The sequence below is a fragment of the Protopterus annectens genome, chromosome 1.part0, assembly GCF_019279795.1.
Source record: "Protopterus annectens isolate FY-2018-M chromosome 1.part0, PAN1.0, whole genome shotgun sequence".
NCBI classification, from domain to species: Eukaryota; Metazoa; Chordata; order Ceratodontiformes; family Protopteridae; genus Protopterus; species Protopterus annectens.
Window position 1 is genome coordinate 1,901,325,345 of NC_056725.1, and position 27,790 is coordinate 1,901,353,134.

General features: G+C 39.2%; 1 protein-coding gene across 1 annotated transcript in view; it reads right to left on the minus strand.

The window, feature by feature from the left end:
• MYO15A (myosin XVA) overlaps nucleotides 1–27,790 on the minus strand; it is a 1,299,796-nt gene that overhangs the window by 528,684 nt on the left and 743,322 nt on the right. Inside the window, exon 46 of the mRNA XM_044070057.1 lies at nucleotides 27,330–27,448. Coding sequence (XP_043925992.1) covers nucleotides 27,330–27,448 — 119 coding nt within the window. The remainder of the gene's footprint in view (nucleotides 1–27,329; nucleotides 27,449–27,790) is intronic.

Consider the following 27,790-nt stretch of genomic DNA (forward strand, 5'->3'; position numbering starts at 1 on the left):
TTGGGGATTTGTGCAAATTCTGTATCTAGGTACTTGGAGTCCCTCCTGGGTTTCAAACTGAACTTTCAAAAGTCCTTCCTTATACCCTCTCAACAAATTGTTTTTCTGGAGTGTTGGATAGACATAGTGAAAAGGATGGCCTTCCTGTCAGAAGACAAAGTTCTGACTTATTGGGGCATTTTCTTGGATTTCTGTCTTCTATACATGGCCACAGCAAGAGAGCTCCTGAAAATTCTAAGCCTCATGGCATCAGTGAACCTCATGATACCACTAGCCAGACTGAACATGAGAAAAATTTGATGGCACTTGAAGAATTGTTGTACACAGCACCTTCATTCCTTGGATTTCCAGGCACCAGTCCTGGGATTTGTGAAATAGGAACTGCAGTGGTGGAAGTACTGACTGTCTCTAAATCCAGGACTTCCTTTCTCTCTTCAGTCCCCAGTCCAATCTGTCCAGATGGACTTGTCAGATTTTGCATGTGGAGCAGTGTCTATGGGAGTTGAAATGGAAGGTTTGAGGGGTCATCAGGATATGACAAAGCACATAATCATAAAAGAGATGGTGACAGTGATTCATGCCTTAAAAGTTCTTCACCACTTATAGTCTCTGGGTCCTCTTCTAGTGGTCACAGACAACACTACTGTGATGTGGTATCTCAACAAGCAAGGGGTACAAGTCCATATCCTCTTTGCTAGTTGACACTGATGACCCGGAAGGTGACTGTCCAGAATTGTCGTACTCTTCATGCCTTGTTCATTCTGTCATAGGGAAAACACAGCAACAGACAAGTTAAGCAAATCCTGGACAGACCCTAATGAGAGGAAGTGCCATGTAGAGGTCTTCCTGGACTTGGTTCAGATGTGGGGAAGACCTCATGTATATCTGTTTACCTTCTTTCAAAACAGCTGAAAAAAATCTGTTCAAGATATCCTTGCAGCTATGATAGGAACACAGATGTATCATTCCCATGGTTGGGAATGCTTCTGTATGCATTTCCCCCTTTCCAATGATTCCAAGGTGCTGCTAAAAATTAGAAAGAATTACCAAAGATCATTGTGGTAATGCCCTTTTGACCTAGTAAAAGTTGGTTCTCCCTTTTAATGGAATTGGCCAAGGGCAATTGCCACAAGCTTCCTTACGGACTGATTCTGCTCACACAGCATTGGTGTGAATGGTACATATCATTACAGAGCAATTGCAACCCACAGCTTGTATGATTCTATTCTGATACCTTTTTGGCACTTGTTCCATAAGGATGTGCAGCAGGTATAAAGGGAAAGAAAACCTGTAACAAGATAACCATACATTTACAAATGGAAGAGTTTTTCTAGGTGAAGCCTAGCTAATAAAGGCAGTCCCAAAAGGTATCAACCCCTCTAGTTTTGAAATATTTGTAAGAGCTGCTTAGAGATGGCTTGTTATATGCTTCTATCAACGTGCATGTTGTGGCCATCTCAGTTTGTCTGCCCATGGATCTTTCTCTTTCATCTCTTTTCATGGTCAAACAGTTTATGAAAGGAGCATTTCACATGAGACCTCCTTGGAAGTCAATTCCTCCTCCTCCCCCCTGGAATTTCAACTTTGTTGTGAAAAATTTACATTACCTCCTTTTGAACCAGCCTCTCAGGCTGATTTGTGGTTCATTACTTGTAAGACTTGTTTACTCATTGCTTTGACATCCACAAGGTGAGTTTCTGAGCCGCAAGCTGTCATGGTGGGAAAACATTATCTGATTTTTCACAAGGACAGGGTTGTGTAACATACTAATCCATCATTCATGCCTAAAATTGTTTATGAATTTGCCATGAATCAATCCATCAGTTTCCTAGTGTTCTATATCAATGATCCAAAAACAAAGGAGGAAGAACTTCTATATAACTTGGATGTGCACTGGTAGCTTAGGTACTACCTTAACAGAACAAAGTCCTTTAGGAAAGCTGAATAGCTATTTGTCTCCTACACAGGGGTTAAGAAAGGTCAGCTAAGCAAACTATTGCATGATGGTGTCATCTGCTATTGTTTTCTGTTACTACCACCATAGTAAATCTCTTCCAGGCAAGGTTATGGCTCGGTTGACTAGGGCCTTATCCTTATCAATGGCATATTGGAAAGGGGTGGACTCTAGAAGCATTCTTGAGGTAGCAACCTGGTCATCTGTTCATACCTTCAGAAAGGACTACAAACTGGATTCCTTTTGAAAGTTCAAAGCAGGCTTTGCTTGGATCATTCTCCAGGGGCTTCCAGATCCTTATCCTTCCACCTCGTAGGTAGGGTTAGCTTTGGTAATCTACCCAAAATGCTACTGTAGCAGTGGGAATGATGAACATAGTAAGTTGCATTCAGATTCCTCACTGTCTCAGTGGCACATCTGTCCACCATCCCCCAGACCGTGCATAGTGGAGGTGGATTTCAACTCTTTGGTTTGGCTGTTGTTGGATTTGTTTGTTATATGGTACTGTGACTGGCTGAAAATGTATTCTTGCTACATGTTTTTGGCTTCAGGTGCTTCTGCTCCTTCTTTGTGGAAGCGAAAAAGCCTGAACACTCACTTCCTGTGACAGCTAAAGGCTCCCACCTCAGGATATGCTCATCCAATTAGCTGTCACAGGAAGAAAGAGGGTGGGGAGTCTGAGCTTTAGAAAACTGGTTAGTACTGGGTTACTTTGGCAGATAACCCCAAAATGCCATTGAGGCAGTAAGAAATGCTCACATCTGTTGTTTCAGGTAAGTAGAACTTATACAACAGTACTTTCTTTGCATTTAAGGGAATTTGGTGTTAAATTTTATTGTGAAATGTATTATAGGGGAGAAGCAGCAGTTCTGATTTATAAATTAATTTTCAGCAAGAAAGGCATAGGTAATTAGGTTTCCTGTATAATCTGTTTAAGATGGTGGGCCACAATGAATGCCTAATATTTTTATTTTATTTTGTTTGATCCCTATTTATTTAACATTTGTTTACTGTGAAAGTCCAACTAGAACAGAGCCAATTTTCAGTGGATGCTGTGATAAACCGAGATGCTGCCAGCCCAGCTAGCTGGAATTTTGTAAATAATTATATGTCACTTGAAAATATTAATATGATTTATATAGAAATGTGACTCTGCTAGCCCAGCTAGATAGAAGTTTGTAAATAAATCTATGTCATTTGTGAATAGTAATATGATTTGTATACTTGCCTTAAAAATGTAAGAAAACTATGTTCTGTACTGAGCTTCAAGATTGTAACCACAGTGCACCCTGCTGGAAAAGAGCAGAAATGTGTATAAACTCTATTCCTATGTAAATGTATGTTTCATAGTAGAAATTGGGATATATATAGAGTTATCTTGCAAAACTCTAAGAAAATAAGTTGATAAGTAAAGAGTGTTATGATGTGTTATAAAGTTAGTTTATCTCAGCTAAGAGACAGGATGTCTAGGCAAGGGGCTTCTTTCTACTGTCTGGAAACAGAGGTAATTTCAGGTTTCCAAGGTAATTGTTTTACGACTTTCAGTTTCAGGCAAGTTTACAAGAGAGAATTGTCAGCTTCTGAGAGGTAAGTATTTTTAACAGAGACATGTTAAAAATTTAAGTTCCTCCTAGACTGGGAAACTTAGGCAGAGGTGACAAGAATGATGTAATCTGAAATGATTCAGCAGTAATGTGTATTATTAACTTAAGAACTATCTCAGAGAGAAAGTCAGGGCATTTTGTATCTTGTTCTGGACCTATAAACATCTCACCAGCACTTGCGTTGCTCTGTAAGTAAACCAGAATAGAATATAACCATTGTGTTTTGGGAATAAGTCAGCCACTGACAGCCCCAATAAGAGTAACTTCTGTACTGTGCCTAAAACTAAAACCACATTGATTTGGATTGAAGATCATGAACTGTCAGATGGGAGTACATATATCTGTGCACCACTTTTTCAATGGCCTTACTCAGAAAAGGAACGTTAGAGACAGGTCGATAAGTATCCAGGCTATATGGACTGCAAGACAGCTTTATGACTGTGTCTTTTAAACTAGATGGAATCCACCTGTCTCAGAGAAGAAGGAAAATAAATGACACTATATCTATGCAAGATTTTACTAACTTGGTTGGGTCCGGATCCGGACTGCAGTGAACTGTATGCAGACTTTCTCAGAGCCAACATACTTGAAATCAACCCAGCCCAATTAAGGCAGATTTATAATAGCATCAACAAGCAAATGTATAACTTTTTCCTCTCTGGCTATTTCAATTTAATGCTGCCCTCATTACTGTGATTTTTAAGTTTACCCTTTAGAAATCTCTAGTCTCATTTTTCAGGTATAACTGATTAATTACGTAGAGAGGGACTCACCCTTGAAGATGTGCCCCATTTTCTTAACCCCTGCACTCCCACTTGTCTCTGCACCAACTGCAAAAGTGGTGACTAAAGCTTCAGATCATCACATGCATTAAAATTTCTTTCCTTACTTTTTGCCTCTTTTGAAACATGCAGTGTGTTATTTTCTCTTTATACTGTATGGAAGGCTGAAAACAAATATTTTCCAGTCACTGACAGCACTAATGTTGTGCATCAGAGCTGTAAATACAGCAACATGGGTGGGTGGGGGGTCTGCTTTTAAAAACTGCCATTAGAGTCGCAGTGATATCATGCAGAAATACGGTTTGAAAGTTTAAATACAGGCTTGTCATTGTGGTTCATGTGAGTTCAGCTTTTCAGCGCTATATTCACTCTATAATTTCTAATACAAGCTTTTCCTGAATAAATGCTGACTCAAATGCAGGCTTCAATGCACTGCAAAACACATTTGAGCTAATTTTGTTAGAGCCTTTAGTATTCTTACTTTACCCTGCTGTGGACTGTCACTCATGGGAAACTGAGCAGAAGAAAAGAAAAACAGCATGTGTGGCTTGAAATGCAGTCATTTTAGTCCCAGGCTATAGACTTTTCCATTACATTGCAAGGCCAGAGCATCCAAGCAACTTATTATTTTTGCTTTTGTGGTCAGTGACTTTGGAGGTAGCTTTATGTATATTAGTTGTCCATCCTAAGATCAGTTCTGCCTCACTTTGGGTTATGGTGTTAGCTATTTATATATTTATTGAACTTATTTAGCATTTGTTTACTGGAAAAAGTCTGCCTGGGGATCGGTACCCCTTTTTAGCGGAGACCCAGGGAGAAAAGCTCCCAAAATGAACTTAGACATGTTGTGAGAAAACAAATTATAATATAGCAGAAGACTTAGAAAGATTTAACAATGAATTTACAAACAGTCTGAGAAAGAAGCATAGGAACTTAGCCTTGTCAGTAAGTTTACAGTTGACAACTACACTATGATGTTTAACAGTAGAAGTATAAGTAAATTATTGGAGGAATACAACAGATGTGACAAAGATCTTACTAAAGAACTATATCCGTCATTCCAATACAGGATATAAAGGTTAAATATTCAGGTTTGCTATGAGTTCAGCTAATACATCTATTCAAGTATTCCAAAAGGAATTTGCTGACATGTGGTGCAGATATTGAAGGGTAAAGACTATGTCTTATCATGATGAAGGGGTGGAGGGCAGAGAAATGGGTACAGTTTTCATGTAGCTGGACATGGACATAGCCATTTCTGTGTAAAATTTTTTTTTTAGGTCTGCTTTGACAGTTGTTAGGTTGTTAATTTGTCTTAATTGGTGGGAAAGGCTGTTCCATTTCTTTGAAATGGAGCTAGAGTAGAAGGAGTCACCTGCTTTGTTCTTTGATTTGGATATGCCTAGTAAGGCTTTGTTGGTGGAAGAAAGAAGTCAGTTAGAGAAGTATTGTTGTATGATTTGGTATAAGTCTGGGTGCTTGGTGAGTATACCAGTTTATGGGTAGTTATTAAGTGAGCATGTGTGAGTGTATGTTGGCGTTCTGGCCATTGCAGTTCTTTAATTGTAGTGCAGTGGTGGGGACTGTAAGGTTGACTAGTAGCAGACTTAACGATTTGTTGTAATACTGCTTGAGTTTAGTGGACTGAGGGGAGTGTAGGTTAGTGAACTGGGGGAGAGCATTGAGTAGGATAAGGAGTATATAACTTCTAGCAATATTTACCCTTTCTGGGTCTAAGAAGTATGGTTTGATTTTCTACAAAGCAACAAATGCCTGGTGTGTTTTACGTGTTGATAGATGAATGTGTTAGTTGAATCTTAGGTGTTTGTCTATTGTGACACCTAGGAACTTGGTGTAGGGCACTAGTTTCATTTTGGTGTTTCGGGGAACAGTTACTTTTGGAGGGAGAAGTGGTAACATTTTTAAATCTCCTTGCAATCTGCTGTATTAAACTGACACTTCATTTTTTTCACAGGTTACCTTGACACCCCCCCTACCATGACAGGCCTCAAAGGAAAAAAACTAAGGGTAATGCTGCTCAATGCCAGAAGTCTAAATCTCAAAATGCACGCACTCGAGGCCCTTCTCAGTATGGAGAACATCGATGTCTGTGCTGTGACAGAAACCTGGTTCAAGGCTCCTGAGAGCACCCCAGCGCTATCAGGTTTTACCTCATATCATGCGTTCCGGCCCCAAAATCTGGACAATACCAAGAAAGGAGGGGGGGGTATCCATATTCATCAAGGACACCCACACCTCAAGACTGGTGGCAACGCACGATGCATCGGAGACCATCCAGGTGCAATTAACCATAGGCAAGACTGCTCTGCAAATTGTAGCATGTTACAGGCCACCCTCACAAACTCAGGAACCTCACATGGCCTTCCTGAAAACACTAGAGGGGATAAATGTATCACCAAACACCATCATACTAGGTGACTTCAATTACCCTAATATAGACTGGGAACACTACTCAAGCCCAAACACCCTAGCCCAAAAGTTCCTGGAATTCATAAACTCAAATGCCATGGAACAACTAGTCACCATCCCCACAAGAGGAGATAACATACTTGATCTCATCATCACGAACATGGGAGCACAATGTTCAACACCGGAGGTGTACCCCTCACTGGTGAGATCAGACCACAAACTAATCTCGCTGGAGGTCCTCATCCCACCCCACCTGAAATAAAAAGACCACAGTAAAGAACTTCTCAAAAGCCGACTTCACACTTCTAAAGACTAGTGTGGTCTCCTTTAAGGCCCCGAGCCGGCAGAAAACAGTACTCAAGCCGCTGAATCACTTACAAATGCCTTCTACCAGCACCTGCAGGACTGCATGGATAAGGCAATCCCAAGCAAAACAAAGACTCTTTGTACCAAAGGCAAGCGTCCAGTCTGGTGGACCCCAGCCATAAACAAACTCTACAACAAAAGGAGGAAGCTACTACAAGATAGAGCAAAATCCTTAAAAGGTAAGACACCCTTGATCACTATAAGTAAAAACTAAGAGCTCTCATAAAATCATCCAAAGCAAATTTCGAGAGAAAAATAGCTAAAGACTCAAAAGACAATCATAAGGCCTTCTTTAGCTATGTTAGAAACCTGGGAGGAAACTCCCAGATATGCTCAGAGCTAGTTCAAAATGATGTGAAGATTACTGATCCTACAGACATTGCCAACATACTGGCTGACAGGTTCAGTGCAAACTTCTCCCCTCCCCCAAAAGGAGAGATATCTATACCAAACGATTGCAGCCCCCAAACATCTCCAGCGCCCAAGTGAGAACTGCTCTCTCCAAAGCAAAAACACAGCATCCATGGGACCTGATGGTGTCCCCGGCTGTGTGCTCCATGAACTCAATGAGGAATTAAACCCACAGCTAGGACAGCTGTTTAATCAAAGTCTTACCTCTGGATACGTACCAGGGAGTGGCGCACTGCAACTGTGGTACCACTTCACAAAGGCGGTGCCTCCACCGACCCTGGAAATTACCGGCCCATTAGCTTGACAAGCCTTATCTGCAAAGCCATGGAGAGGATCATAATGGACCTCATAAATAAAGACATAGGGAATTTGCAGACTTTGGATCCAACCCAGTTTGGCTTTGTCAAAGGCAGATCATGCCTTTTAAACTTGGTTGACTTTTTCGAAACAGTCACCAAAGCCATTGATGAGGGAAAGGCAGTCCATACAGCCTACCTCGATCTGGCTAAGGCCTTCGATACAATACCCCATTCGGGTATCATTGAAAAACTCATCAGCTTAAATGTCAACCCATACATCACAAGATGGGTTGCAAACTGGCTGAGTGACAGAACCCACAGGGTCAGAGCTGCTGGCGCCATGTCAGACTCAAAGCCTGTCACAAGTGGTGTCCCACAGGGCTCAGTCCTGGGCCCACTCTTGTTTGGCATCTACTTTTCCAGTACAAGCAAACACAGGAGGGTTATGGCTGACAAAGTTTGCAGATGACTGCAAACTGGGCGCCATAGTAGAAAACACATCTGACACAGATATCCTTCAGAAGGGTCTCACAGAAGCGGATAACTGGTGCCAGAGCCACGGCCTAAAGTTAAATGCCAAAAATGCATAGTCATACCCTTCGGGAAAAACAAGGTTACCCCTAGCTACCAAATAGGTGGCAATCCACTGAGCACAGAAGAAGTTATCAGGGACCTGGGGACCCAGGTTGATAGTAGTCTGTCATTCGACACCCATGTAGCTAAAGTAGTTAGGAAGACCTTCTACATTGCCCACCTTATCATGAAGGGATTCTCATCTAGATCAAGGGAGGTCATAGTCTCCCTTTACTCATCACTCATCAGACCAATGATTGAGTACAATGCCCCATTCGGAATGTATCTGACCCGACACTTGCAGCAGCTGGAGAGGCCACAAAAGTTCCTCACCAAAAGGATAAAGGGTCTCAAAAATCTGTCCTATGCTGCCCGACTGAAAGAACTCCAGCTCTATTCAGTCGCTTACCACTTGCTCAGAGGTGACCTTTGCCTAACATACAAGGCCATGTCAAACCCAGATTTGATGAATATGCTTCACCTCAAAAAATCTAGATCCATCAGAGCCACAAGGGCACGGGAGAATTAAACCTTGACACGGCTATTAATAGGACGTGCTGGAGGGATAGATTCATCACCCAAAGACTCCCTATGCTGTGGAACAAAATCCCGGTACATGTGAGGCAGAGCACCTCGCTGGCCTTGTTCAAGAGAAATCTTGACCAATGGATGGGAGATCGCAGATATACCCCAGGGATTACCTCAGTGTCACTGCTCGACAGAGGCACAGAAAAATAATGGGTATAGTTCCCCATACTAAAGGGGTGGCGTAAGCCACAAAACGATGGGCTAGGCTTGTAAATGCCCTCGGGCAGATAGCCTAGTATGAACCTATGAACCTATGAACCTATAAACATCTATACCTCTCAGCTGTACAGATTTTTGCAGAATGCCTAGATTTTGTCTCATATTTTTAGAAGTTTTTCAAGAAACAAAGGACAGCATGGAAGCTGGAAACCACTGAAGTACACTTTATTTTGCGCCTTCGTCTCCCAGTACACAAGACTTCATCAGAATAAATGAATAAACTAGCAACCACTTTATATATACAAGCAGCACAACTTGATTGGATGTCAAATTAATACTTAAAAGCTTGTAGTTAAAACAACAATAGTTAAAGAACCCTTATACAATTCCGTGTAATTTTTGGCCCCTCTTAGTTTTAAGCAACTGAAACTTCAAATATTTTTTCAAACACTGAAGTAACTGGTAGGAGTGGGGGAGCTGAAAGAACTCAGCTTCTTACTTCTCTAAGGATGGCATAAATTACCTAGATATAAGCTTATTCAAGGACAGAGTCAGAGGTATTATTAGCTCAAATATTTACAGGAAACCAATTTATCCTAATACTCTATTACATTTCAACAGTTGTTATCCTCAATACCAGAAAAAAATCACTGGTAAAAGGGCAGTATGTCCGCTTGGCCAGAATGGTTTCTGATGAAATAGAATTCCAGGTACAATGTGGGATATTGAAAGATATGTTTCTACAAAGGGGTTATCCAAATTTTTTTCTTGATAATATTTTTCAAAAAGTTGTGCACAAGAAACAAATTGGTTATTTTACCCCCATTTTGGGTACTATGGGGAATATTAGATCCCCTCATCAGAACTTAATGGTTGATGGTAACTTTAATAGGACCTTAGTGCTGACATTCAACAAGGATTTCTATGATATCAGGGCTATTATTGAGAAAATTGGTATATGTTTATGATCGATCCTGACTATATTAAAGTGGTTGGGGAAGCACCAAGGATAGTATACCAAAAGGACACCTGTATAAAAAATATGGTAGAAAAAGATAGGGTCACTGAATATGGAGGTAGGATGGTTAAGTGTGGGACTTGCACACAATGTCAATACATCTTAGAGACAGAATCTGTGATGCTGCACCATTATGTTTTAATTCAATTGAAGAAGAAATATTGTTGTTATTTTAAAGGGGTGGTATATGTGGCAATTTGTCAGCAATGCCCATCATTTTATGTAGGTAAAACTATTAGGCATCTTCAGACCAGAATCTACCAGCACAATTACAGTATTAAAAAGCAAGATGGTAACAGCGCTTTAGCTAGACGTTTAGCAGTATGTGATCAGCATTTGTTTAAATTTGTAGCTATTGATCATGTTGATCTTGGTGAGAGGGGAGGGTCTTTGAATGAGTTTTTAGAACTAAAAGGGCTACAATGGCAGCTTAGATTAAATGCTGTGGTGCCCCCAGGACTCAATGACCAATGTTCTATTCACAGTATTTTAAAGTTAAAAGCAAGTTCAGAATATATATATATATATATATATATATATATATATATATATATATATATATATATATATATATAGATACACGGTTCCCCTTCAAAACATCTAAAACCCATAACATCTAAAATCAAAACATCGAGACCATAACATCTAAAACCCATCGAATTTCATAACATCTAAAATGTATAATATGAAATAGTGTATCATCAAACGTGTAAATGTTATAGTTTAATCTGTTAATCTTGTGTTATCACTATGAGATGTTGTAGTTTTTATTTCTATAGTTATTATTTATATAATGTAGGAATTTCTACTATTTATATAGTGTTTATTTTGCCACTCTGTATGTCTTTTTTAGGCCATACAGGTAAGAAATGTAGACATTATGTCTACATTCTTTATGGTGATTGTGATACAGTGGGATTAGGAAATTAACTTTTTCCCACTGTAGTGCGGTCTCGGAGTTGGTATATTTTAATTTATGGGGGATGTGGGAGGCTTGCCCCCCTGCAGAAAAGTAGTAAAAAGTGTGTTTGTTAGTTTGGTGTCATTATATGTGGAAGAATGTTATTTTTGGGTCTATATTACATCGTCAAACTCACAGGTGTTCAAACGATGTAATATTGAACTGTAAAGTTTGAAACTCAAAAAGTATGAAAACAGAGAACAGCAATTTTTTTTTTCCCAGGAAAAAAAATCGCTGTTCCGGTACAAAAAAAAAAAGAACACGTACACTTTAAACTAAACTAAACTAATGTGGGGGGCTTTGCCCCCACCCCCCCCAGTGTGGGGGCTGTGCTGCCACACCTCCCCTACTTAAATATACCAACTCCGAGATCGCACCAGAGTGGAGAAAATAGCAAAGCTGCAAAAATGGCCCATCGATTTTTTTTCCCTGGGAAAAAAAATAGGTATTCCGTGGCTTCGCTATTTCCGTGTTTCGAACATTTGGGTTCGATATTATAACGTTCGGACTCCTGTGAGTTCAACATTGTAATATAGACCCATTATTTTCATGTGATTTGTAGTGTTCGATGTTGTGATGCACATTTTAGATGTTATGAAATTCAATGTTGTGGGTTTTAGATGTTATGGTTTTGATGTTATGATTTTAGATGTTATGAGTTTTAGATGTTTTGAAGGGGAACCATATATATATATATATATATATATATATATATATATATATATATATAATGGTTTATTGGGGGTTTGCATGTTTACTTGTGAACGGAATTGTATAAGGGTTCTTTAACTATTGTTGTTATAACTACAAGCTTTTAAGTGTTAATTTGACATCCAATCAGGTTGTGCTGTTTGTCTATATAAGGCGGTTGCTAGTTTATTCATTTATTCTGATGAAGTCTCGTACTGGGAGATGAAAGCGCTAAATGTCACGCTCCAACATAAACCCCTCTCCACCCCATATCTTTCTACCCTGCACTGAAATCATTACCATTTACCAAGTCTTTTGCTTCATCTCAACCTAAAACAGTCTCACCCTACCAGGGACTGATTTTCTCTCTATTATCTAATGTACTATACTTTCCATAATCCAATTTTCTTGTACTCTCTCCATGCAAAATGATTCACCTAACCTGCAAAGGGCTAGTAGCTACTTGTTTAATGTCTACTTACAAAGAGCTTATTTGACAAATGTTCAGTTTACCCAAGCACCAAAAGGGCTAATAGCCTTCTGTTTAAATGTTAACTCACTAAAAGTTTATTACATAATGTTTTGTATTTCTGTAAATGTTTTAATTGTTCTGTACAAATCTTTGTTATTCTTTTGTAACATGTAATATGTAACTTGCAATATTTGGACCTTTTCTTCCCAGGCCTCCACTGAAAGCAGGCTTTTTATGGCCCAGTGGACTTCCTCGGTCATCAAACTTAAATAAATAAATAAATAAAGTGTACTTAGTGGTTTCCAGCTTCCGTGCTGTCTTTTGTTTCTTGTTCAAGTTTTGTTTGCTTCTGTGGATTTTTAATAGTTCATTTTTCATAAAATTGTGGTTTTCTGGCAAGCCATTAAAGATTAAAGTCAGAAAATAATGACAGACATTTGAGTTTCAGACTTCATACTCTAGAAAATTCATGCTAATGCAAAACCTGCTATGCTATCAACTTTGTAAGTTTGTAAGAACAATATTTAAAAATTGTCCCTATTTTTGGGCCTTTGTCCCCCCATTATTTGTAGCTTTGTCGAGATTTCTTGCTCTAAAAGGTATAGAGGTATGATCAAGTTCAGTGACTGAGCAGTCACACCAAGAAGTGTTATCAGTATTTTTACTGCACTACTACATAATGGATGCTTTCTTATGTACTACCAACTGTGTAGATAATTAATGTCAGATCAGTGGCCAGTTTACTGCTGCACAGACAGGGTACCTGTGCCACTTACAACCCAGGTACAACTAGCAAGTCAGATGCCAGGGTAATATGTGTGGGGGTGGGCAAGCTTAGTTAACTGAGTGCTATATGTTTTTTTCTTGTCACAACCATAGACTGCCTGGCTGGCTCCTTGTAACAATTATTCAGTTTAATTTGGATAAGCAGAATTCCAAACAAATGAAAAAAAACACTACATTAACGTTTCTGCACCCCCACAGCCCTCCCTACCCCCTCCTACTTTAATATTCTCCCTCCGAGACTGCACTACAGTGGAGAAATGGGAATTTTCCCTTATCCGCACTGTAGTATGGCCTCAGCAACAGGCATACTTACGCAAAATTGCTTCTTCGGTGAAAAGCACTTTCGCGTAAGTATGCTCGCCCTAAATGGATTCGGAGGTTTGATCTTTCGAGCAAACATCCTAGATCCATATATATATATATATATATATATATATATATATATATATATATATGGGTGGACTCACTTTGGATAAAAGAACAGTGTTCGTCATCTGTCTCGTCGACAACATATGGTTGATTAAGCAGATGTTTGACAGGTGTGTGAAATCACACAATTCTTGGGGTTGGGTAATATGCCCTTTCCCCGATATTGTGCTATCTCTGAGTTAATATATATAATTAGTGGGGAGTATGGGAGGCTTGCCCCCTGGAAAAAAATTATGTTTGTTTGTTTTTATTTTTAGTTTGAATTGTATATTCCTAGGTTCTTTCTTGGTGCATTCATAGTAGCATGTCAATGTTCAGTTTGTCAACCTTTTGCAGTCGATGTTTAGGAGGTCAATGTATGGGTTACTGTACTATAGTAAGTATATCCATATATGTATGTGTGTGATGTGTGTGTGTGTGTGTGTGTGTGTGTGTGTGTGTGTGTGTGTGTGTGTGTGTGCGTGTGCGCATGTGTATATATATATATATATATATATATATATATATATATATATATATATATATGGATCTACCTGAAAAGACTGAAAGCACACAACATCAACAATGACATGGCCGACACCATATCACCGACAACCAAAATTTCGACAACGGAATAAAACCATACAAAATTAACATAAAATTCCCTTTCAACTTCTCCGCCCCCACACCCCCCGTAACTTTAATATACCAACTCCAAGATCGCACTACAGTGCAGGAATGGAAATCTTTCCATTCCGTACTATAGTGAGATGCCAGCATGTAGAAATATGCACTTTTTCCCAATGTAGTGCAATCCTGGACTTGGTATATATTGTTGGGGGGTGAGGGCACAGACCCCCACATTGGGGGTGTGAGGTGTGTAGCCCCCCAGCTGGAAGGCTGTTATATTGGCCGGTGTGTTTGCATTTGGTGTTGGACAAGTGAATACTTGTCCTGGGTAACTTCAGCCATTCGTGATCATAGGATCATAGGAGGTTACTAGCCTATTGGCCCTGAGGCCCTTATAAGCCTAGCCAAGAGTTTAGCCCATGTTTAACAAAAAACTTTTCACCAAAAACGAAAATAGCAGCCCAAACTGGATTTTAAATGTCTTTACTTCAATTCTGGTACCTCGGCCTTCGCCTTTTAATGGAATAACTTACAATGTGAAAAAACAGTTTATATACATCACCCTTCATGAAATTAATTAGCAACAATTAAACAATTAACCATTTTTTTCATCCATTCAAAAATGTAAAGTCATATCAAACTCCACTTTAACATTACATTCACATTTTATAACAATTAATAATCAATACCTTAATACATATCATTGACAAACTACCCATCTTACTACATTTCTAAATTCATTCCTTTTGGATACAAAGTATTGAAATTAATAATAAAATTTGATTCCATATTTAATAATCTTTTTTGAAAGCCATGATCTACCCCCCCTACCCCATAGGGTTTAGCCAGAACACTAAATATCAAATCTGTACTTATACCCCCATGCTGTGGGTTTATTTTACCCAGAACTGGTAAACATAGACACAAATTTACTGTTGGTGAATATGACAAAGTAGATGTACATACAGTTTGTAGTGACAAATTTAATGATTGTCGTACTAGCGTGGATTTAAATGTTATTAATTTGTCGGACCTAACAGTCACTAGTAATATGAAAAGTGTCTTATGCAAAGGAACTAAATTTGTACCAACACATATTCCTTCTCTAGCGGAGGTACTGTTAGAGATTAAGGAATTTTGTAGGAAGTTATATTTAAAAGTTTTCTTTTCTAACAAGTATGACAAGGCAGTCTCTCCTGTTAATATAATGAATGATGATTCTGTGTTGGATAGTTCTCTGATGGATTTGTCCTTACATGAAAATGAAATGATAGATATTTATGGGGGTTTGGAAGGGCGTTCTAACTCTTTTTCAGGTTATGAATATAACACAGGGTATGGAAAGTTTGACATTCCTAAAGTACCATATATCAGTGAATTCATTCCCCCAAAAATGAATAATAGCATTAACACTTTTGAGAGGGTTTTAATTAAGCAGATTAATAAGGAATATGTCTTGTTTAAAAAACAACCTAGAGTGTATAATTTATCTAAGGAAGAATGGCAAGCTTTATGTGAAATTAGAAAACATAGTGATGAGCATGTTTTCTTAGAATCTGATAAGTGTGGAAATTGGGTTATATTAACGAAGGAAAAATATAACTCTTTAGTGTCAGATTTATTGTCTGACAGCAACATTTATATGTATCTTCCTATAAACCCTAGAGTAGAATTTAACAATACTCTTCATGACCTTTTGGAAAGGGGTGAACGACTTGGTTTTTTTACAACAGGGGATGTTAAAAAATTGTTCATAAAAAATCCAAAAGATGCTAGATTTTTTATTATACCAAAAATACATAAGGATTTAAGGAATCCTCCAGGGGCGTCCAATTGTTTCAGGGAGAGGTTCCTTTTTACAAAATGTTGGTATATTTTTGGATTCAGTATTAAAACATCATTTGCAAAGAATTCCCTCACATGTTAAGAATACTAGAGAGGTCTGTGATTGTTTTAAAGGAATGACTTGGCAGGATAATTTCTACTGGGCCAGTGTGGATGTAAAATCTTTATACACTTGTATTAGTATCAAGTGGGGTCTGGAAGCAGTAAATAAACTTTTGGGAGAAGGACCTAGGACCTCGTTTATTATATGTCTTTTAGAATTTTGCCTTACACATAACTACTTTGAATTTGATAAAAAATATTTTTTTGCAAAAGGAAGGCACTGCGATGGGTGCCAGCTTTGCTCCCTCTTATGCTATTATTTTTATGGGATATTTCGAGAATTTATTTGTGTATTCTAATAGTTTCTATCAGAATAATGTGGTCGCATATAAAAGATTTATTGATGACCTTTTGTTTCTATGCAAGGGGGATCCTACAGAATTTAATGAATTTATTTCCAGTCTAAGGTTAAATCCATGTGGTTTAGATTTTACTTTTAATTTGGGTGAAAGAACTATTCAGTTTCTAGATGTGGAATTTTATGTGGGGTCAGATGGGAAGATACAGCATAAACCCTATCATAAAATTACTGCAATAAATAATTTTTTACATGCATCTAGTATGCATAGTGTTCATTTAATTGATTCTTTACCATTTGGGGAATTTAAACGAATAGCTGGGAATATTTCAGAGAAAAAGAATGTTAAAGTGGAGTTTGATTTATTTTGTGAAAAATTAAAAAATAGAGGACACCCTTGGGAAAGTATTAAGTTACACAGAGGCAAAGTGGAAAGAGAACTGGGTTTGGTTCCTTGTGGGTCTCAATTTAAAAAGTTTGATACTATGGGTAGAAAAAGCAGTGAAGCGATATATTATGATAGAACAAAATTTAGTGAAAAAAATAAAATGTTTTTTGTTAATAGGTTTTCAGCTTTTTCTCCCATTCTAAGAAAAGTGGTGTTGGATATGTGGCCCATTATTACTAATGATGATACTTTGAAAACAATAATTCCTAATAATTTAGTTTTTTCATATGGAAGATTCAGTAATTTGAAGGAATTAGTCAGACACAAAGGCAAAAGAGAGAAGGTGATCAATGCAGGTGCTCATGCATGTGGTAGGTGTAAGGTATGTAATAAGATTAAAAATTTAGATGGTACTAGAATCAATGGCATTTTGTATAATGCCATTGATCATTTTGATTGCAATTCTTTTGGGGTTATTTATATTTTAGGATGTAATTGTGAGGAAAAGAAATGGTATATAGGACAAACTAAACGTAGGGTAAAATTAAGAATAATGGAACATCTAGGAGACATTAGGAATGGGAGGCTTGATAGTCCAGTGGCCAGTCATTTTCACCAACAGCATGGGGATATAAGTACAGATTTAATATTTAGTGTTCTGGCTAAACCCTATGGGGTAGGGGGGCAGATCATGGCTTTCAAAAAAGATTATTAAATATGGAATCAAATTTTATTATTAATTTCAATACTTTGTATCCAAAATGAATGAATTTAGAAATGTAGTAAGATGGGTAGTTTGTCAATGATATGTATTAAGGTATTGATTATTAATTGTTATAAAATGTGAATGTAATGTTAAAGTGGAGTTTGATATGACTTTACATTTTTGAATGGATGAAAAAAATGGTTAATTGTTTAATTGTTGCTAATTAATTTCATGAAGGGTGATGTATATAAACTGTTTTTTCACATTGTAAGTTATTCCATTAGAAGGCGAAGGCCGAGGTACCAGAATTGAAGTAAAGACATTTAAAATCCAGTTTGGGCTGCTATTTTTGTTTTTGGTGAAAAGTTTTTTTGTTTTACGAATTGTGTATGGTTACTTGTGTTTTTTGGTATTTAGCCCATGTTTAGACAAGTCAGCACCCAGAACCCCTGTCCAGCAGGTACACAGGTGGAATCCCAGGAGTGTATTTTCTGTTTTCCATCCAGTTATCCAGGTTGCACTTAAAAAGGGATAATGAGGTTCTCTGACGTGGAGAGGGAGTCTATTCTACAGATGGGGGAGTCTCTGGGATAGAAATCTGTCCCACAAACAAGTCATATTGATATCACAGACCAGGTTGAGGTCACACGTATGGATTGCTCGAGTGGAGCTTGACTTGTGGATATGCAGCAGTCCCATCAAAGCGGGGTCTGAGATTGCTTAGTTTGCCAGACAGAGGTCACCTCTGTGGAGTCTGTATGAAACTTTTAGCCTACCTGTGTAGGGTAGGTGTTTGAGGCCCTGGATTCTCCTTGTGAGGAACTTCTGTGGTCTCTGCAGCTGCTGTATGTGCTTTGCGAGATACATGCTGAAGGGGGCGTTGTACTTGGTCTTATAAGGGAAGAATACAGAGAGTTTATGACATCTTTGTCCCTGTATGAGATACCCTTACTTATGAGGTGGGCCATGTAGAAAGCTTTCTGTACAACGGAAGCAACATGGTGGTCAAAAGTCAGGTTACTATTAACCTGGCTGCCCAAATCCCTCACTACTGATTGTGTACTTAGGATGTTGTTATTAATGTGATAATATGTTGGGACCTCACTCTCTCCAAAGGGGATGATGATGCATTTTTCGGAATTCAGCTTGAGACTATGTTTCTGGCACCAGTCATTTGTTTGGGAGAGACCCTCTTAGAGGACGTCCACATCATTTTGGGGAAATGATGACTGCACCCAGCTTGCAGTCATCTGCAAACTTGGCCAGCCATATCCCACTGGTTTTGGCCTGCACCTCAGAGAAGTATATCCCAAATAACAGAGAACCCAAGACCTATCCCTGGGGTATGCCACTCATTAGGGGTCTACTGCTTGAGGTGGCTTCCCCTATTTTGATTAGGTGGGTTCTATCAGTGAGGCAGTTTGCTACCCATCTGGTAACATATGGATTGATGCCTAGTTGAGAGAGTTTATCTTCTATGCCTGACTGGGGAATAATGTTGAAGGCTTTGGCCATGTCAAGGTAGGCGGTGTGCACTGTCTTCCCCTTGTCCATGGCTTTGTTGACTGTCTCAAAGAAGTCGACCAGATTTAACAGACATGACCTCCCCTTGACAAAACCAAACTGTTTGGGGGTGAGTGTTTGGAGGTTGCCAATGTCCCTGTTAATGAGGTCCATGATAATCTGTTCCATGGCCTTACAGATCAGGCCAGTTAGACTGATGGGTCTATAATTTCCTGGATCAGTGGATGCTCCAATTTTGTGTAAAGGGATGACAGTGGTTGTCCTCCACTCATCTGGGACAAAGATGGTACTCAGGCTTTGGTTGAAGAGGGTGCCTAATGGTGCTGCAAGTTCATGCCTGAGTTTATGTAGGATGCAGCCTGGGATGTTATTGGGTCCCATGGAGGCTGTATTTTGTGCCTTTGAGAGGGCAGTGATGACCTGTTCCCTAGAGATAAGGGGTGGTGGGCAGGTACTGGGGATGTCCTGATTTACTGATGGGGGGGGGGGGCAGAGGGAGAAGTTTTCACTGAATCTGCCAGCCAGTAGATTGGCTATATCTACAGAATTTGTGTATGTGGTGTCTTGACCACCAGTTCTGAAGAGATCTGGGTGCTCCCTTTGAGATTGCAGACATATGTGAAGAAGGCCTTATGATTGTCTCTAGTAGATGTGGCCAATTTGGACTTGTAGTTGGCTTTAGAGGATTACACTAGTGCTCTTATGTGCTTGTCCTGGACAGCAATTTTTCCTTTTGTTATATAGTTTATTTATTTCAGATGTCCACCAGACAGGTTTAATCTTCCTTGTGGAGGATGATTTTGTCCTGTCAGGTATTCCTGATTCCATGCATCTATATAAATGCTTGTAAAGTACTTTGTTGTAGATTTGGACATTGGCCAGCTCCTACAGTGGGGGCTGTGAAGCTGTTTATACCATCCCTCAGGAGGTTGTAATCAGCTTTGGAGAAGTTTTTTGTTTGACCCTAGCTATAGGGGGGTCAGGAGAGCTGGTGACTTTGAACGTGACCGCTTTATGGTTGGATCTTACCAGGGAGGATTATATCATAGGGGTGCTGCAGTGGTTACTCATGTTGGTTAATACCAAGTCCAACATATTATCACCTCTTGTGGGGATATCTACTAGCTGTTCCAAGGCATTTGCATTGATAGAAATCGAGGAATCTCTGGGCATTTGTGTGCTGGCATGAATAGTTTTTCCAGTTTATGGTTGAGTAATTAAAGTTACCCAGGATCAGGGTAAAGGGTTGAATCTTGACAGATTTGAGGAGGTCCAGATAGGTGGAGTGGGCATCTTGAGTCAAATTTGGGGGCCTGTAGCTAGCTATAATTTGAATAGGGGTCTTGTCAACAGTTAACTGCACCTGGAGTGTCTCCTGTGCGTCATAATGTTTGACCAGTCTGGAGATGTGTGTCTCTTTAATATATATTGGAACTCCACCTCCTTTGGCTTTGCTGCCCACATTTTGGGGTCTGAATATATGATAGGATGAGTAACCAGGTAAGGCTGGGGTGCTCTCCGCAGTTTTGGATCAGGTTTCTGTGACTGCACAAATATCAGCATCTTCCAGGGTTAAGAATGCTTGCAATGAGTGCAGTTTCACGTTTAGGCTCCTAGTGTTTAGCAGCATGACTTTTAATTTGCATTTTGTTGAGATTTTTATGTTGGTAGTATCGACCTCATGACTTTTCCTAAAAAAAAAGCACTATGGGGGAGGCAAGGGCCTTTGTCAGAAGCCTGAAACCCAAGTGAGATAGATGTAGTCCATCTCTAGCAAAGCATCGTGGTCTGTCGATCATATCTTCTCAGGCTATCAGGCACTGGATCCCCCTGGAATGACACCAGAAACAGCCAATTGTTAAAGTCAATCATTTTCTGTTTGTATTGAGGTATCATTCTGGGTGATGGTAGAATGCTGCTTAAGGCTAGAGACATACCTGCCTGGGACACATATTCAGCGAGCTCAATCATGTCTTTCTTTATAAAGTCCATGGAGGTATGTCTCAAGTCGTTCACGCCAACATGGACTATGACAGAGTCATAACAGTACCTGTTGTTGAGAGACTTGAGTGTGTGTTTGATATGGCGGATTCTGGCACCTGACAAACAAATAACCGTGACTTTCTCCTTATCCAGCCTGGTGAGAGGCACATCTGTGTGTCTTACAATGGAGTCTCCTATGACAAATATGTTGGCCTTATGGTTTGGCCTTAGTGGTTGTAAGACACTGGTGTGTGGACTATGCATGGTATGTGGTGTGGAGGATTGTGGAGTTCTCATGTGTTTTTGCCTTTGAGCTCTCCTTTGTTTGGGTTTGTTTTTGTTGAGAACCTCCGCATATGTGGGTATGTGTTGTGTAGTTGTGGGTGGTGTTTGAAGTGTAGTGATTGTGTTGACAACCTTCTCAGTGCCAGATATACTGGCTTGTGTGGGAGAGAGCCTGGAATGTAGCTTCTTTATGTAATTGCATCTGTCACAAATTGTATTCCTATTGGTAGTAGTAGATAGTTGTCCGTGTACATGAGGCGGTTGCTACACTGTCTTTGTGATTATGTTTGGGAGCTGTCGGTATTGTCATCTTGAGATTTTGAACATCAGTAATATGGACTTTGAGATTTGAAAGGTAATCTATATATATATATATATATATATATATATATATATATATGGATCACCTTCAGATGCCCGAAACGCCAAACCGCCGACATGCAAATCACCGACACCAAAAGACCGACAACAAAAAATACCGACAACGCAAAACACCGAATACCATTACACCAACACACTACACGTAAACAACACAGTACACTACATAACATATCCACTATCCCTAACCCAAACCCTAACCCTAAGGTCCGACACTACCGCACACTTACCCTACCTGCACCCTAACCCTAACTCACTTACCCACCCCTAACCCCAAGGTCCGACACTACCGCACACTCACCCAACCTGCACCCTAACCCTAACTCACTTACCCACCCCTAACCCCAAGATCCGGCACTACCGCACACTCACCCTACCTGCACCCTAACCCTAACTCACTTAACCCACCCCTAAACCCACAGTCCCTCACTATCGCACACTTACCTGTCCGCTCCCTAACACTAAATCCCTCACTCTATCGCACACTTACCGAGTCCATTGGGTTCTCACCTTGTCGGTCATCTGCGTTGTCGGTGTTTTCGACCCGTCGGATTCCGTGTCGGTGAAATGCGATTTCGGGCATCTGAAGGTGACCCATATATATATATATATATATATATATATATATATATATATATATATATATATATACACATGAGAGTAGAGACATTGAAGTTCATGATTTTGCCTCATATTGTGATCTGTTTTCTTGTAAAATGTGTGATATTCTGATAAATCTGTGAGTATTACAGCCACTAGAAAATGACAGGCATTTGGGTCTCAGTCTTAATAGTCAGAAAAAGCATGGTAATGCAAAGCTTGTTATTCTGTCAAGTTTGTAAGTATATAAAGGACAGCTGTCCCTGACCTTATCCTGTATGTCTCCTGGTATTGTCTAGCTTTCTCCTTGATTCCTGAACTGAAATGATGAGAGGTACTGGGGAGGATGTACTGTGTGTTGCACACTGTATTCTGACAATAGTATTCTTTGAGCTGAGAAGATAAATTCCTTTGTGGCAGTCATAATCTCTGCTGCAGTAGCCTTTGCTATATTGTTTATATCTTGTTTAGTATATAATGTCTTGCCAGTCTTACAAAGCCGTGGGCTTCTTACACATGCGACCAAACTGTTGGTTGCATAAGCCTGTGAGTAAAGTCAGCCAGCAGCCTGGGAGAAAAAAGCTTCAGGACTTTCTTGTCGGCTGAAAAAAGGGAGGCTATGAATGTACGTTTCCATTTTGCAAATGACACACCCTGAGAAAAACATGCCAATGAAAATTTTACATCAAAACTTCTTTCTATATTTTTTTTGTAGGATGGCAAGCCCCCCTGCACCCCCCACACACCTTGCTAGTGTATAAAAAAAAAAAAATAAAAAAAAAAAATATATATATATATATATATATATATATATATATATATATATACCAGCTCAGAGATCACACAACAGCAGGAAAAGGGGGAATTACCATTTCTCACTGTACTGCAAACTCCCACAAAGCAATGCTGCTGTTCTGTGATCAAAGGTATTTTTGATCACTTATGCTGGTATTAAGAAGGTTCGATGAACCAAATATTCAAAGAACTGGCCTGTTACCATATATATTTATCCATGTGCTTTTGTTTCTTCTCTTATTTGCTGCACAATATATGCCTCTGGTCATTTGTACTTTCACTTTTATCCCAATGTAACATCAGAGGTGTATGCAGAAGGTAACTATCCCCTTTAGCAGGGGCACGAAGGCAAGCATTATTCCCAAATAGGATCTGTATGCCCTTGCATTTGTCTTCCCATTTTATTGAAGATCTACTATTTTGTTAGCTTTATACATTAAGTTTTAGACACCACTTGTTTTTCTTTGAAAGAAAAATTAAGATTGAATTTCTTTCCTTACTCATGAATTTTTGATCAGGCCATAGTTATATCAAAAGGTTGTAAAAATGCTCAAAGATACACATCACAACATCTAGAACTCCATGACTTTTTGGAGGTCTAGCAGTCGCAGTCCTTGGCTTAATTCAGTAAAATATTCCAGACTTATTATAGTAGAGACTTGGCCAGTTAGGGTGTGTTAAAAGCATAGGGTTAAAAAAAGTAAATTAAAGTGTGAAAAAGTGAGAAAGGTATAATCTATTTCGATGGTATGGAGCCAAGAATACAGGGAAACATGGGAGGGGCACTGGTGAGGTGTAGACAGTATTAGTGTCTAGGATTCCATTTCACCTAAGGCTGGTCTTGTTGATTGCAAGTCAGACATCCGAGGTCTACAAAGTCAGTAAAGTGGCTATAATGAGTGGGTACATAATAACACAGTCTGTGGATGAAAGTGAATGAATGTCTCTGTTATTTGATTGCAAGTAATGGTCATTAACCTGCTGTAATACAGTTCAACACAATTCCAGTTAGCTACATCCTTCAATTTTTTCCTGTAGCCCCCCCCCCCCCAACCCTCTTTGCTTTAAAGTCACCAGCCACTACTGAATCCAACCATGGCAGAAACTGAGGATGGCAGGGAAATGGTAGCTAGTACGTCTCTCATAGCTTGTGTTCTTATGCTCTTTTGGTTGCAGCAGCAGAAAACAGGTTTGAGAATTCCAAGAAACATTACATCATGGAATGCACATAATTAGAACTCTCTCTCACGTGATTGATAGTTTCCCTATGAACAGAAAGCTGAAGAAGATGCAATATATGTATTTCTGTTGTGAACCCACAGTTAAAAACGATGGCTGTATACATTATAGGACTACCTGTGTATAATCTTCTTTGAAAGGATGTCAGATGCAGAGTGAAGAAGAACTGGATGCATATTTAAAAAATAATTAGGCACTGATACGTTTACTGAAATGTAGATTAGATATGCATTTCATAGCACAAATGTATATCCCATAACATCAGTTATTTGCTTGAAGCCAAACAGTGCTGGAGAAAAGAATAAACAAGAATTTTATAGCAACATCCTGATGGCATAGTAACCCAAGTTTGGGAATTGACTCAGGCTACTGGTAGGGTTGTCGGTGGGGGGTAAATGCAGTGGCCAATAGACCGCTCTCCTGTCCCAGGAAGGAAGGCATGGGAAAAATTCAGTGCCTGTGTGACATCTGGTGGAGACCAAGCAGCCTTGCAGGATATCTTAGGTAAAAATGGAAGGGGAGGGACAATGCCATTCTAATGTCACTGCACTAGCCAGTACCACAGCAAGGAGTCATAACTGACATGCCTTAGGAATGATGCCTCTTAGCTCTGCATTCACAACCTCCCTCATTCTCTAGATCTAACACTTTGCTACCACAGGGTTAATTTTCTGAGGTGTTGGGAGCCCACCCATTGAAGGTTAGCATCTAGGAGTCCAAGGGATACCTAGTTAGGAAGACGTTTTAGGGAGATCTGGAGTTAGTCTAACATGAAAGATATGGTGGCAGCCAGAGGCTGCACAAGAGTTGGACTGAGAGAGGGAAAAAAAAGAGAATTATGCTGAAAGTTAACCAAATGTACCTGCACACTCTCTGCTTCCACTCATTGAAAGAAATATTTCCGTTATATTGTGGCAACCTAGTCCGACGCAGTTATAATTTCATTGAATGACTTACATTTGAGCAGAAGATCATTTCTGTGTCAGTTCAAAAAGTATAATATATAATCTAAAGCCCTAGGTAACCCCCCCCCCCCACACACACACACACACTTTAATTTGACCTCCACTGAGGTTGCTCATCTTGGAATAGATCATGAACATTTTATTGAAATAGACTGTCACTGAAGTACAAGTCGCTTAAGTAATAAATCATTTCCAGTGGCAGACAGCTGCCATTTTCAGTTGAATGTGATGTGTTTTAATTTACCACTATTGCTTTGGAAGAAGTAGTTTAAATTAATCAGTTGACTTGCTACCTCTGCATTAATTTTTACACAGGGAAGAATGAAATTAATCAGCTGACTGGATGCCTCTGAATGAATCTGAACTGCTGCATAGGGAAGAAATTATGTATTGGTGGTCTTCTCTTTTAAATTGGTTGAATGTCTGCTTTGTACTTAATTTTATGATAGGAAACTACTTAAAATTTACTGTGAGGTAGAGGTTGTAACTACTGGACAGATTTTACAAAACAGGTTATGTCCATAAGCAGTCTCCAAGGATTTGATCAGGCATATCTTTGAGATATTGAGCATATCTGACACTCTCTATTCACCTGTGGCAGTACATAAAACACTCAGCAGTTGCCATCCATGTTTAACAAGTAGATTTTGAGGCATTTCAGGGGACTTTTGGGCCATAAAGTGAGGAAGTGCTCTTTTATGTCAGCAGGTGTAGAAAAGAACATGCGGTACAAGTTTGGAAAAGTATTTAAGAACAGCATGAAATACTGTGCTCCTTACTGATTTTCATTATGGATAACTACCTGGAAGTTTGCATTGCATTGATAACTGCACCTTTGCAAATCCATGTCTAGTCTGTTTGACATGGAAAATCTTACTGCTGTTGGCTGTTCTGTAGCTCAAAGATAATCTTTAACATATTTCACTAATGGTCCCCGATCTGATCCTGGAGCTGGAGATGTATCTCCAAAACGTGAAAATGCTTTCAAGCGTGAAACCTGCTCCCTCAGTTTCTGTTTCATTCCTTCTTACAGCACGCTTTCAGTTTTTTAAAGGCACTTTTCTTTAAAGCAACTGCCCTTTAACGAAAGCTATAGTGCCAGTGAGATGGTTTGAGGGTCCTTATCTGCAGACTAATAAAACATCTTTTTTTGTGTAAGTACACTTTTAGTTTCACTGTACAGTTTTTTCTTTAACTGCAAAAAGACTGGTAACCTCGCATGAGGTGGGATTACGGACTCTTTGTTTTGCTAGTCAAGTTTTTGTGAAATCCTAGAGGGCCATTTAGTGCAGTGATATTAAAAATGAATCTTTATTTGGAGGATTATTATTAGGTCTCTGATCATAGCCAAGTTGTTATACGTTCAAGAAATGGATATCAAGAAAGTCACTGTGAAGCAAAGCTCAAGAGGTAAATCCTGACATCCATTTCTAGAACATACAACAACCTGGATATAATCAGAGAAATCTGATTATAATTCTTTGTAGTACATAGAACTTTACCAGCTCCATGTATTACCAGTTACTGAGAGAGAGAGAGAGAAAAGAGAAACAAGAAAAAAAGTGCAGAAGCTGTAAGAGTTTTACAGGTTTGAAAACTGTAATGCACAGTTGTTTTGGTGCTTCAATGTACTAAGAGATACTGAGAGGAAAAAAGATACAGTATGAGCACAAAGTGTTTTAGAAGCCAAGTATATCTTTGATCCTTCACTACTTTAAAAGGTGTAGCACAGTTCACTCTGACACACACACACACACACACACACACACACACACACACACACACACACACACACACACACACACACACACACACATAACAGCACAAAGTGTATCATTACAGTTTTTGTTTCAGTTTTCCACACTTTGTGGGGACTACAGTTCATGCCATATGGTAACACTAGAGCATAACAGTGCAAAGAGGTGCTTTACGTTTTTTAAAGCACCTTTCTTACATTTTGACATTACAGCATTGTAGAATCATTGTGGTGTTCAATGTAAAATGCATTACACCTGGAACATAATAAGGAACACCTGTGACAATTGCACACACACACACACACACACACAAAATGTGACCATTGAATTTACCTGTAGCTTCGGAGGACACGGAGGTGTTCTGGGGAGTTTCCACTACTCTTAACCAGTTTGAGCAGCTTAATTCCAACATGTGATACTCCGAGAATCTGAATGCCAGTACCAACACTACCCTGTTTGTAAGTAAACAAGCAATAATAAATACATTCTGATTTGTGACAGAACCATTTAAAGAAAATCTTTCTGGTATTAAGCAGTTCTTGGGGGGGAGTTGGTTAGTGGAGATAAAGGGCTACAATAGTGTTTGGCTAAACATACATAGAGAATCTGTAATGCATTTACAGTGAATGTTAGTACAATTAAACAGCTTCAACTGAGAACAGCCAGCTCTTTTATTAAAACTGATATATGATACACAGGCTGCAGAGGTGATGCACACTATAGAAACAGAGAAATCACCAACTTGACAGTGTACTTCTGAATACTTCGGAAACAGTCACTGAGTAGGAGAAAGA